General features: G+C 47.1%; 1 protein-coding gene and 2 long non-coding RNA genes across 4 annotated transcripts; 2 read left to right on the top strand and 1 right to left on the bottom strand.

Moving 5' to 3' along the window:
* The first annotated feature begins 1,191 nt into the window (after window positions 1-1,191).
* Window positions 1,192-2,813, top strand: LOC109735627 (uncharacterized). Of its 2 annotated transcripts, XR_002226170.4 has the most exons (4): window positions 1,209-1,336; window positions 1,427-1,681; window positions 1,908-2,161; window positions 2,252-2,813. XR_002226170.4 is itself a non-coding variant. In XM_045233473.2 (3 exons), the coding sequence occupies exons 1-3, from the start codon at window positions 1,308-1,310 to the stop codon at window positions 1,999-2,001; spliced, it is 252 nt and encodes an 83-aa protein (XP_045089408.1). In that variant the 5' UTR covers window positions 1,192-1,307; the 3' UTR covers window positions 2,002-2,813. The 2 variants fall into 2 exon arrangements, 1 of the variants encoding a protein (XP_045089408.1); XM_045233473.2 differs by having other exon boundaries at window positions 1,192-1,336; window positions 1,553-1,681; window positions 1,908-2,813.
* On the bottom strand, window positions 2,685-4,703 carry LOC109735628 (uncharacterized). Its single transcript, XR_002226171.4, has 3 exons — window positions 4,412-4,703; window positions 3,318-4,312; window positions 2,685-3,204 (listed from the first exon to the last, which is right to left on the bottom strand). It is a non-coding gene; the product is annotated as an uncharacterized lncRNA (long non-coding RNA).
* A 4,692-nt stretch (window positions 4,704-9,395) lies between these two features.
* LOC120973887 (uncharacterized) lies at window positions 9,396-13,433 on the top strand. Its single transcript, XR_005769488.2, has 2 exons — window positions 9,396-10,213; window positions 12,155-13,433. It is a non-coding gene; the product is annotated as an uncharacterized lncRNA (long non-coding RNA).
* The last annotated feature ends 318 nt before the right edge of the window (window positions 13,434-13,751 follow it).

Raw genomic sequence — 13,751 nt, 5'->3', positions numbered from 1 at the left:
AATCAACAGGCTCTCAGCGACGTGGTCGAGCACCACTTGCCAACATGGACAACGGACACCATGCGCCCGCGACATGGACGACCTAGCGTTCACCAAGATGGATGACGACCATGCTCTGCAGGATTTCCACATGTTGACGGTTTCCGAAAGTTCGTGGATGAGTACAACACGACACTAGATTGGCGAGGTGGTTCATGCTATAGTTGAAAGGGAGAGTGCTCCATTTAATAAGAAGGAAAAAAGGAACTAAAGCGACCAAGTGGTCCATGGTGTTGGAGATGGAAAGAGTGTTCCAAAAATATAAAGCGAAACAAGAAAGAAAGAGTATTATAAAAAATAAGTAGGAATGAGAATTAAAACTGGCAAGGAAGGAGGAGGAGGAAGAAGAAGAAGAAGAAGAAGAAGAAGAAGAAGAAGAAGAAGAAGAAGAAGAAGAGGCGTCAACGCGCTGAAGTTGGCGTCAACGAAACGGGTTGGCGGAGAGACTAGGAGTAGAAGATGTGGGGAAGTACGAGGAAGAGAAGAACATCAATTATCCCTTCTAGCAATGAATGGTATCTGGGCTGGAGGTGGAGCTTATTGGTGACTAGGAATACATTCAGGTTGCCACTTACCTCCCATGTCAGTGTGCATTTGCGAAGTTGAATGGCCCTTTGAGACTGATCTCTCTAGTTATTTACTATTTTGTGTCAATAGTATGTGTTAGTTTAATCCACTTTATTATACAGTAAATATGAAAAAAAAATCATCTTTGTTGCAACGCATGACCAAGGTGAGGTGGGTGTCATTTGATTTTAAAGAAGGAGGCTCCAGCGATAAATGTCCCACTACGACAGGAAACCGAGTGAGAAAGGGAGGGTCCAAAAGAAAAAGAGGACGATACGTTGTGGGGTGGGGTTTTTGTGTTGGATATAACATGAGGATAGTCCGAACAATCGCATTTCTCCGGAAGCGGCGACCGGGCGCGGATGCTCCCGAAATCGCGATTGCGCGTTCGTGACTTGGGATCCGGAATAATAGCGCTGACGCATCTGACAAGGGGCGAAGGAAAAAGGGCCGTCCGCAATATACGGTAGGAAACAGTGGCGCGTTTGTGGGACCGCGGCATAGGCGTGCGACGGAGTTCGGACGTGGCCGTCCTGATCCGTGGACCAGGACATTGACGAAATAACCGAGCCTAGGATCAGATAAGAAGCTCAGATCGTTAGCGAAAAGCTGAGCCGTTTTTCTCTCCCGACAAACAAGGAAGAAGGCGGTGGTGGCGGCGGTTCCTTCTGGGCCACAAGGAAAAAAGGGAGGATGCTGGGATGGAGTTACTTCTCGACGCCGTCGACAGGTTAGCACACGCAGATCACACTAAATCCCTACGTGAAAGGGGGAGGCTAACAAACGGCCATGGACGTCGGCCATTGCCGCCCCTTTTCAGGTTCCCACTGCTGTAGGAGTTCGCGGACAGCGTTGAGCAGCCAGATGTGGCTCCTCTGGCGTTGATGTGGCCAAGCGAGGCCGCCTGCGGTGGGACTGTGAACTCAAAGGGTGCTTCTGGATGCAGCCAGCAGGTCAGCGATGACGAGCTAATCGGGAGGCATGGTGGAGCTCGCTGCCGTGCGGATGCATCTCCGACTAGGTCGGCGCAGTCCACTGACAGAGTGAATCCGGAAGTTCCTGGATGGACAAAAAGGTCTGAATCCAACCCGTCCCTGCTTGAAAAACTGTACTGTATTCACTTTAGGTTCAGACAAAATGTGCTTTAGCTCTTTCCTGATAATTGGGTGCAAGCTGCTAAGCTTTGCCAAAGCAAATTCACCGGCTTGTCCACATTCAGAAATAAGAAATAGTGCTCATATTTTTATTTCTATGGCATTTGGGACAGTGTACTGAATGTTTTACTTGTTCTGACACTTCAGATTATGGCTAAGGAGTGCGCCACCAGACAGGACACCATGTCTGTCACGGATGAGCGCGCTCGAGGAGTCGATCCGCAAGTTTGGCGAGTACTGAGTTCAGATTGTGTATGAGCTTATGGGTTTTAAAATATGACTGACTTACTTTCTGCAATTCTTGGGAGATTAGATTCAGAATAAGGTACGGTAAGAGCTGGCTAAACGTCGAGAGGACAAAGGTGTCAAAGTGAATGCAAGAAATCGTCTGCGGCTGCTCGGTAAACACTGATTCATGTAATTATTGTTTTGGAAGGTAAGCAGCAGCCATGGGCGTCGGTGCTTCAAGTGTGTTTAAATGAATTATACAGGGGAAACCAGAGGCGGAGAATAGTAGGTCATGCCGATGTAAGTGTGCTGCATTGATAAGGCTGCTGCGTGTGTTCGACAACAATTGGTACATAACAGAGAAAGCAGATGGCCCATGACAAAATATAACAAAGGCTATCTGGAAACAATCTTTTTCAAGCTGGCTGGAATTCTCGTTGATGTCGCGCAAAAGGAACTCTTTTGCTGCACGCAAGTTGTGAACCCCCGTCTTGTTCATTTCAACTGTACCCTTTATGAACTGAATTGCTTCAGGGTTTATGTTGGCATCTCTGCCTTTGATTTTGTGACGACCGCAAGGGATCCCAAAGACTTTGCACTCATCCTCAACCCAGAACTTGAGGACCTTGCTGTCTGTTAGCACTATCTCTCTTGGACTGACACTTACTCTGCTCATTATCCAAGAGAAGGTAATAACACCGAAGCTGATAATGCATGTATTACATGTAAAATAGGAGTGGAAGAGGTGATGTCCAGCTACATGAAGAATTGTACTATTCAGTTAGAATTCGAGGAATAAAATAAGAGATACAGTGAGTTCCTGTTCAATCCATTTTTGTTGCCTTGCCTATCATGCCTTCATTGAACCGAAAAAATGGACTACAACAAGAATAGACAACCTTCTATTTAGGCATTTCTGCAAAATAGCAGACACACGATCATCACAAACACCATGAAAACCACTTGATCTTGGACTTCTGAAGATGCGTTTGGCCTGCGCAGCTCAACTTTGCCATAGGCCAAGTGGCCTCCGCCGGCGACAAAGCTCATGCATAGCCTGGTCTTGAAGTTGCTGCCAAAACACATTGGCTTCCCGAGCTCCCCCTCACTGCCTAGGTTCAATTGTTCATCTTTTTTCGCAAATAGCCTGATCGTGTCCATGGTGGGGAAGTGATGGAGGAAACGACAGTCATCGCCGAAGCCGTAGTCGCTGGTGCTGCGCATTAACAAAAAAATAGATCCAGAGAAAATTATCCAACTGTTGCAAAGTTAGTGCAGGTAGCAAAGTTTTGTTGTAGATAGAAAAGGTTGTTTTCACAACAGGCCAACCTTGCAGAAAAAGATTTGCATTCCGAATGGAACAACTTGATATGTATGACTGTAGAAAATTAACCTGAAAAACCTGGTGCATATCTTCTTCGATTTGTTAAATGCCGACAAAGTAACTGGTTACATACTCTCACTACTTTCAAATGCAGAAAATGTTTCGAGACACCAATGCATGATTCTGGTTGTTCCCATCGACTGTTGGTGTGGAAGCTTATGCACCTTTCAAATATCAATGTCTTATGTATCACTAGTGAAGCAAAATAATAAAGAAATATTTGGGTTAACAAACTGAAATGAAAAATAATACTAGTAATATATAATACATTTGCTACTTCAGTCTATGTACAACCAAAATTTGTATCGAACTGATCAACAAAGACATAATTAAGGGAGAGTTCTCTTATATAACAAATTGTGTAATAGCATAACAATAAGAAATTTCATTACACAGAATTAATTTCAATGACAGCCAGTAACAAGCATACTTAACATAGTTACTATCATTACATATGATGCTGCCAATAAAGTTCTATTTTAGGTGAAACAGGCTTGAGGTACAGGGAGCCACCCTGACATGGTTGACGCCTTCTGGCCGTTCGCACGGCAACTCAGTAAACAGCTCTGAACACATTAATTACCGAGCCAAAGTACCTGGCGACTACAAACAGAAGAACAAGCATGGTAAGCATGAGATTGGCAGCTGCAAGCAGCAGAGCGGCAACTACAAGCATTTGGGAACGGGATGCAACGGCGGCTTGTAGTTGATCAGTTTGATACAAAGTCTGCCCTGGCCGAGACCGCGGTGGCAAAGACTGGATTGGGTGGCTATCTGCCCTCCATCGCCTTGCTGCACATGGGGGTTGGTTGGCAGCATGGACCATCTGCACGGCTTGGTGAATGTCGACTTGCTTGTTGCTTCTAAGCACGGGCAAGCTGAAGCGGAGTTAGCCTCCTCACGTACGCCTTCTGGCATCGAAGAATCGGCACTGGCGGGCCTGCGATTAGAAAACGTGATAGTCAGGGGCCGTATTCCTGTGGATCTGCGAACTCAGCTCTGAAACAAGAACAAAAACAGGAATTTCAGATCTGCTTACATCGTATTTTCTACACTTGTAGAACCAATGACCCGCCTTGTCTCCCGTCCTTGCGAAGTTCGTCGCGATCTCGTCGCCGCAAAAAGGATACCGGGTTGAGAGGCAGCAGGAAGTCAGTTGGGACGGTGAGGGGGGAGGATGACGCGGCGGACATGGCGGCGAGTGAACAAGGTGGGAGGGAGCGGCGGCGATGGGGATTTCTTTGGAGCTGTGTTGGTTGTGAGGGGGGAGCACGGGTGGGGATGCAATTATCGAGGGCTGGGGCAGGTGGCCGTCACGGATACCGGCTCACGGGCACGGCTCAGGGAGGAACAGGAAAATGCCCGAGCCGTGCGAGAACCACCTGGTTCGTGCATACAGTGCCGGCTGCCGTAGCAGTCAATGCGGGACAACGCTGGGTCATTTTTAGATCGATACGTGATATATACGACCAGAAAATACCAGTACGAGCACAGATCCACATACACAGATCCACATACGGGCGAACGGGAATGATTTCAGGAGCAGCTGAGCTCGAGCTCAGAAACGAATATTCGCATATTTAGAATGATAAAGTAATATATATACTAATACATGATAGTATATAAGACATGTGGGATAACTACCGCTGGATGGCAGAATGTATTTTCCATATATATATTAGTCAAACATTTGAAAAAATTTAAATGCGTGCAGAAAAAATATTGGGAAGACAACCGAAAATAAATAAAGAAGAAAAACTGTGAAAAATAAAGAAAAACCAAAGGAAATTGGTACAGAAACAAAGAAAACAAAAAGAAAAACAAAAAAGACAAAAGAAAAACAAAAAATCTAAACAAAACCGCAACGGACGCAACCAACCACCTAGCGAGTGAGCTAAAAAAAAAAACTTGCTAAGAATGGGCCGCCCAGTACTGTACATCCAAGGAAAAAGCTTCTGGCTACACGAGAGCTACTCTCACATTAAGCGAGACTAGCAGAACGCCCGTGCATTGCTACGGGCTATGCATATATAAATTAATTAAACAAATGATTAAGGTTGTACATAAGGTCAAAGTTCATTTGTTCTCAAAGGTCCGGACGTGTTCAGACATCGAATGAACGCTTAGTAGCCTCTTCAAAATTCAACCGTATGGACAGTCCGAGCTCCCCCAAATTTAGACCATATATGGGGGAGAAATGCGAATATTCGTTTCTGAGCTCGAGCTCAGCTGCTCCTGAAATCATTCCCGTTCGCCCGCATGTGGATCTGTGCTCGTACTGGTATTTTCTGGTCGTATATATCACGTATCGATCTAAAAATGACCCAGCGCTGTCCCGCATTGACTGCTACGGCAGCCGGCACTCTACGGGAGCATCCGCGCTCGGGCACCGAATCGCCGCTTCCCTAAATATGCTCATATACTATGTCTAAGATATTTTAAAGCAAGTTACAAGAAAAAATTGCATATGAGCCCATGATTTTTGTTATATTTGTGAAATACATACATATTTGTACGTAAAAACGAATATGTTTATAATATGGTACATACTACTTAAAAAATATTTTATATAGTATCTAAACAATTTTATATATACTATATATTACACGTACATACTCTCGATTTTGATAGCTACTACATACAACATATAAAATGCAAGTGGTGGTAACTAGTACTGGTGGTAGGAAACATTTATTCTCTATATATATACACACACACACAAGCTATCCTGTTTTCGTAACTGAATATTTTGTAACTATTCTCGAACTGAAGACTTCTAGTGATTGAATTGATGCTCGTTCAACTGATCGCCTTCTTAGTTCAAAAAAAAAAATCGATTTTTTTCTCGGAACATGGCGTGTAATATACGATTGGAAAGCTTTTAACAACTAGATTACAAGTCATATAGAACTTTTTGTAATCCTCATGAGCAATTTTGAAAAAACAATTTTTTCAAATTAAAAAACGTGAATCATATTTTGGACTTCATTTTCAATCGGTTTCTCATAATTGAGAACATCGGATGGCATTGGAAAGCTGGTAAAATCCTTGCGTTTTTAAGAGCTGTTTTGAAAAACATGTTCTCAAAAACGTGAATCTTATCTTGGACTTCATTTTCAAACGGTCTCTCAGGAACCTATTCCTGAGAGAAGATCAAATACCACTGCTACAACCAAGGGAAGGCTCGGGGGAAATAAAAAAGCAAGGGCTCTAGATGAGGGAGAAACCAGTGCTACTACAGGGAGAGGAAAAACTAAGAAAGTGAAAAAGGGGGCAAGGAATGCTACAACAAGTATAAGCAATGTTCAAGTAGGTTCAAGCAATACCAGAAGGGGGCAAACAATGTTGCCAGGGATGGTGAAAGATCTGCTCCAAGAGGTGGCGGAAGTGGTGGTGGAAGAGGGGATGCAATGATGCAAGAGGTGGTGGAAGAGGGGGAAACAATGCTGGAAAAAGTGGTGGAAGAGGGGGAAGAAATGGTACAATAGTGGTGGAAGAGGGGGAAGAAATGCTGCAAGAGGTGGAGGAAGTGGGGCGGGAAGCAATGTCATGCAAGTTCTTAATATAAGCATGTATGACTATATACGGAATACATGCCTACATTACATTGATGAACTGGAGCTATTGTGCATCGCTCTAGGTTGCGGCTGTTATATGACGGATGTCATCCAACATAAATATCCACCACTTATCCAATGCCTACGCTTTCCATACATTGATCTTTGCTAAGTTACTTTCGTTGTTTCTGTTGTTACAATCACTACAAAAACTGCTACTGTTACTGTTATCGTTTGCTATTGCTACCACTACTATCGAACTATCATATTATTGTGCTAATGGTCACTCTGCTGTAGATATTTACTTTTCCAGGCGTGGTTGAAGTGACAACTCAATTGCTAATACTCATGAATATTCTTTGGCTCCCCTTGTGTCGAATCAATAAATTTGGATTGAATACTCTACCCTCAAAAATTGTTGAGATCCCCTATACTTGTGGGTTATCAGACACCAACGTAGAAGTGTAGGATGATGAGGAAGAATCTGAGGTAGAACTCGACTCACTTGGTCGTATTTTTAATGAACTTGCTGATGCCCCGTCTCCTCGGGAGTAAGTTGAATCTAATCGAGCTGGCGAAGCTGAGGTAATCCCTTCTCCTGACTTGGAACCAGTTGTCCCGAAGAAAAAGAGATGGACGATCCGAAAGGTACCATTTTCACATCCAGATGCTCACTTAGACCCACAATTTCTTTTGAAAAAAACTCTGTACGTCGGCACCTCGAAGCGGAAGACGGGAGCAATTCCGGAGAACTGGCAAACGACTTACCAAATTCACTGGCTCGACAAAAAGCACAAGTTGAGGTGTGATACGTCTGCAACGTATCTATAATTTTTTATTGTTCCATGCTGTTATATTATCATTCTTGGATGTTTTATAATCATTTTATATCACTTTTTGGTACTAACCTATTGACATAGTACCAAGTGCCAGTTGCTGTTTTCTGCATGTTTTTTACATCGCGGGAAATCAATACCAAACGGAGTCCAAACGCAGCGAAACTTTTTGGAGATTATTTTTGGACCAGAAGACATCCAGTGGGCCGGAGAAGAGCCTTGGGGGGAGTGCTCCGAGGGGAGCACAACCCACCAGGGCGCGATCGGAGGCCCAGGCGCGCCCTGGTGGGTTGTGCCCGCCTCGGGTCTCCCTGAACCGACTCTTTGCTCTATAAATACCCCAATATTCCAGAAACCCTAGGAGTCGACGAAAATCAATTCCAGCCGCCGCAGAGTCCAGAACCACCAGATCCAATCTAGACACCATCACGGAGGGGTTCACCACTTCCATTGGTGCCTCTCTGATGATGCATGAGTAGTTCTTTGTAGACCTTCGGTTCCGTAGTTAGTAGCTAGATGGCTTCCTCTCTCTCGTTTGATTCTCAATACAATGGTCTCTTGGAGATCCATATGATGTAACTCTTTTTGTGGTGTGTTTGTTGGGATCGGATGAACTTTGAGTTTATGATCAGATCTATCTTTTTATCCATGAAAGTTATTTGAGTTTCTTTGATCTCTTATATGCATGATTGCTTATAGCCTTGTATTTCTTCTCCGATATTTGGGTTTTGTTTGGCCAACTTGATCTATTTATCTTGCAATGGGAAGAGGTGCTTTGTAGTGGGTTCGATCTTACGGTGCTTGATCCCAGTGATAGAAGGGGAACCGACACGTATGTATCGTTGCTACTAAGGATAAAACGATGTGGGTCTATTTTTACATAAATAGATCTTGTCTACATCATGTCATCATTCTTATTGCATTACTCCGTTTCTCCATGAACTTAATACACTAGATGCATGCTGGATAGCGGTCGATGTGTGGAGTAATAGTAGTAGATGCAGGCAGAATCGGTCTACTAATCTTGGACGTGATGCCTATGTAATGATCATTGCCTGGATATCGTCACGATTATTTGAAGTTCTATCAATTGCTCAATAGTAATTTGTTTACCCACTGTTTGCTATTTTTCTCGAGAGAAGCCACTAGTGAAACATACGGCCCCCGGTTCTCTTTTTCATAGTATTTGCCTTTGCGATCTATTTTCCTTTGATTTTATTTTCAGATCTATTAAAACCAAAAATACAAAAATACCTTGCTGCACTTTATTTTATTTGGCGTTCGATCTATCAATATTTACTACTCACTACTGGAATCTGGGATTTTGCCGTCTGCTGGCAGACGGCAAAGAAGGTATTTGCCATCAACTACCAAACAGCAGATGATAAAGAACTGGCAGACGACAAAGAAGGTCTTTGCCATCTGTCATTTCTTTGCCGTCTGCTGGCAGACGGCAAAGAAGCTTTGCCACCTGCCAGCGAACGACAAAGAGGTGTTGGTGGGGTCCACTAAATGCTAGTACACTACAACGGTCTAACCCCCTCTTTGTCATCTGCTGGCAGACGGCAAAGAGGTGGGGCTATCTTTTTTTTTGCGGGTAAACCGTTACCCCCACACCTCCTCTATCTCTATCCCCTGTCTCTTCGCCCCTCTCTCTCCGCCTCACCCCTCTCTCTCTCTCTCCCGCTCGTCTCTCCCTCTCCCCCGCTCCAGGCCCTGCAGGCGTACGGGGTGTCCGTCGACGCCGCCTGCCCCGGCAAGAAGGCCGGCGACGCCTGCCCCACAGCCAAGCGCCGCCCGACCCCGCCTCCCTCGACCCCGCGCCGCCGCGCCACCTCGCCTCCGCTCTGCTGCGCCACCTTGCCTCCGCCCGCCGGTGCGCGCCGCCACCACATCGGACCCCAGGAGCCCCGCCGCCTCGCGCTGCCGCCTGCGTCGCGTCGCGCGCCACTTCCTCCCCACAAGCTCGCCGCCTCGCCGCGGAAGCCTCGTCGCCGATCGCCCCGACCTCGAGATCCGCCGCTGCCATGGGAGCCGAGCACCGAGCTCCTCTGCGCCCCGCCCGCGTCTCGCTTCGCCGCCGCCGCCCCATGCTGCCTCGCGCCCGGATCCGGCCGCGGGAGGTTCGGCCACTCCGGATCCGGCCTCCTCCTCACCGCACGGGCCTCCTCCTCGCCAGAGTGACGCCCCTCGCCGGAGCAGCGCCGGCCAAGCCCATGCTCGCCCCGGATTCTGCACCGCTGCTGCCACCGCCGTCGCCGACTGCGTTCCGAGTTGGGGCACCCACGAAAGCGGCGCCGCTGCTGCTAGTGTTTCCGCAGTTTCTTTGATTTTGAGCGACCCTGTGCTGCTTCTGTTTACCAGGAAGGTTTGAAGGCTAAGGTGAAGAGCGATTTGAGTAAGGAGGTGCAGCCCGGGAGGGGCGCACAAAGCTCCCTGAGAAAAGAGGTACTAAATCGCCGTAAAATTCTACTACTTTCTGTAGATTTGCTGCTGACATCTCGCCTTTGGGCCGATGCTAGGCGTAAGCCGGTTGATAACTCGCAGTTATCATCCGCCTTGATAACAGTCCGATCATGCACATCATAGCCGTTCACTCAAAGTCCCACGGATCCCACTTCCTCTCAGATGCACATGTTCGCCTCGCGCACCACAGCACAACGCCCAGTCGCCCACTGTCCCACTACGATGCAACGGACGTCGACGTTGCCGGAGCTACGATGCAGTGGCCGTTGACGCCTCCGTACCTGTGATGCAGCGGTCGTCGACGCCGCCGGAGTTGCGCTGCAGCGGCCGCGACGCCGCTGGAGCAGTGATGCAGCAGTCGTGGACGCCGCCGGAGTTTGCGCTGCAGCGGCCGCGACGCCGTCGGAGCAGTGATGCAGCAGCCGCGTCGCCTCCGGAGTTGCTATGTAGCGGCCGCCGGCCCTGCCGAAGCTGCAATGCAGTGGTCGTCGACGCCACCGGTGTTGTGATGCAGCGGTGGCGATGCTGCCGGAGCTGCTATACATCGGCCGCCGGAGCTGCAATGCAAACGGTCATCGACGCCACCGGTGTTGTGATGCAGCGGCCTGCAACGGACGTCGACGCCACCGGAGTTGTGATGCAGTGGCCGCCGGAGCTGCAATGCAACGGACGTCAACGTCGCCGGAGTTGTGATGCAGCGGCCGCGACGCCACTGGTGCTATGATGCAGTGGGCGTCGATGTTGGCTGTTGCGGATGAGTTGCGTCGCAGCCAGAGCAACCCTGCGACGAGGTGTCCTCGCAGTAGGAGTAGCGCCGAGCCGCCGACGAGGTGCACCGCAGCATGGCGGCAACGGGCTAATTGCTGCGTCGCAGCACGATGGCCGTGGGTGAGCGGGGCATCGCATCGCCGGCAGAAACGACGAGCGGCCGCCTCCTCACACATGTGTGTGTCGCCCATGCTAGGTTGCAGCACCGCAGTGGTGGCGCTGGGGGCTTCAGCACCCACCTTTTGCGGCGGGGATGTGGTAGGTGGTGGGTGCCGTCGATCCTCCCTGGTTCTCTGTAGCGGGGCGGGGTGGCCGGCGTTGCCATGGGAGCTCTCCCCTTCGAGCGGGATGAGCAGAGATGGGGAGGAGAAAAAGACGAGTGGCGAAGTCTGCGGAGAAGAAGGGACGCGAAGAGATAAGGCCGGCCGGCGGTAGATGGGCCCAGAGGACACGTGGCAAGCAACGCGGGAGGCTTACGTTTGTTATTATCAGCCGGTGGAAACGGGGTGTTTTCCTTAAATTTTAGCTAGACAGCGGGTAGGCTTGTTCCATATGGTTGGTTCACCATATTAGGCCTGTAATGTTTACAATTGTATCCTTATTTACACTATTGGTCGGTTTAAGTTATAAGCCTCGGCCGGTCGTTTTCCTTCTGGGTGGAAATCAGTTGCGGCTGGTATTGTCATATCACCTATTTTGGAACGGAGGGATTACACATTTACACCGATTCAAAGTGGGACCTAAGAGTACTTGGTTAGACAGTGCCAAGTACGGATTCCTCCGGAATCAGTTGGAAATAGAAAAACTCTTGTAAATTTCAGTGATGTTGTTTGCTGTAGCTTTCCACGAGTTTGTACAAATGTTGCCCTGATATATTCAACTAGCGATCATGGGTAAAAAAATCTAGCGATCATCGGTGATGCTGATAGGTAGCCTTGATAATTTATAGCATCCTTTTTGCAAGAATATGAACATACTCTGTTTCTCTGAACTTGGTTGACAAATGTTTCTTCTTCTGTTTTCTTGGCTGATGAAGAAAATGTTTCTCTCTATTAATCATCCAATCTCTCATTAGGCTTTGCTTGCTGGTCGCTGCCTTTGCTGATGAATTTTGCCTTTAGTATGGCAGCAGACTCACGTGATTGCCTGATGCAGATTCTTCAACTAGAAAAGCACCTCAAGGATCAACGAGGGGTGCTAGTGTTCACGCTGCTTCGGTTCACCCTTTGGAATTTCTCCTCGACGGTACGTCGTCTTATCTCATTGGGACCGAGGCGGTTTCACCAACCTCTGTTTGTGTTCCCCACCTTTGTTTATATTTAGGTTCAGGAAAATGGCCTCAGTTCATTCGGCTTACTAATAGGCTGGTTTCACCCTGTAGTCGTAAGTACTAAATACACACTATAGGCTTTGACTTGGGAAATAGGCAACACAGCACTCGAATCCCCCCTGGAAACAAGAACTAAGCTCAAAGAAAAATCAGGTGGTCCTGCAGCTGGCGACATGGTTACAGTAGTCTTCAGCAGGCAGTGCCCCCATGTAAAATAACGCATTGCCAAACGAAAGGAATCATGCATGCTTTGAAACGGAAACGGATTCTCCCTAATAAAAAGCAAAAGGAATTGTACAGTACTACTCCTACGAAAACCTACTAGTAATAAGTAACATACCATAACAAGGAAACCCGTAGCTGTTTCTCTGCATCCTGCACCTTTTAGCTACAGGACCTAATGGCTGATGCCTACTTCTAGCATATATATGGTTGTCTGTGCCTTGCTGTTTTCCAACCATTCATGCACGAGCAATTTAATGGAACCGTGAGCTTTTGGGTGTGGAGGCGGCGGCGGCGGCGGTCCGCCTCAGTTTGGTCCTGTGTAAATACTTGTCTTAGGGGTCTCTGTATTGCATATACACAGAATCTTCAATTTGTCTCAAATGCTCACTGGTAAAAAACAGCCATGCTGGCGGTTCTTATCAGTGTGATGGTATGCTAACTGCTTCTGATATAATTCTGCTCTAAAAGCCCTACGCTACTTTTGTCTTGTGGATACGCCGTGCAGACAAATGCTGAGTTAAAAGGTCATAACTTTACACTAATTTAAGATTGTCTTGATCTCAAGTGCTGGCTCCTACAGCATTGCATTTCACCAAGTGAAATGCTACATTTCTACTCCTAACCCATTCTCTTTTTCTTAGTGTTTTTGTTATGCAGGTTGGAAGAAAAGAAGAAGATCTAGAGAAGATCTTAGTAATAAGATAGTTTTTAGGAAAATAGATATTTAGTTTAGGTCATTTCTTGTAATTTCAGATATGGAGTGCTTGTCTTTAGTTTTTGTTTTGACTTTGTGAAACTTGCTACCTATTGATGAAACTATGTATATGTATGGATGAAACTTCCTACTATTGGTAACATGCGTTGGATATGTGTTGGATATATATGTGTTCATGACTATTGGTAATATGTGTTGGATATGCTATATCTGTGTTTGATTTTCTGTGAAAATGAATTGATATAAGAAAAAAACAGAATTAAATGGGGCAATATAGGCTCTTTGCCGTCTGCTGGCAGACGGCAAAGGCTGTAAAGAGTCATGCCCTTTGCTGTCCGCTGGCTGACGGCAAAGGCCTTTGCATCTTTGCCGTCCACCGGCAGACGGCAAAGTGCCCTTTGCCGTAGCTCGTTCAGCCGGACGTTTTGCCGTCTGCTGGCTGACGGCAAAGGCTTTGCCGTCCGCAAGGCATGCCTTTGCCG

Source organism: Aegilops tauschii, chromosome 5 (assembly GCF_002575655.3).
Source record: "Aegilops tauschii subsp. strangulata cultivar AL8/78 chromosome 5, Aet v6.0, whole genome shotgun sequence".
Classification (NCBI taxonomy): domain Eukaryota; kingdom Viridiplantae; phylum Streptophyta; class Magnoliopsida; order Poales; family Poaceae; genus Aegilops; species Aegilops tauschii.
Note: the sequence above shows the minus strand (reverse complement) of the source record. Positions and strands in the feature narration are given on the sequence as shown.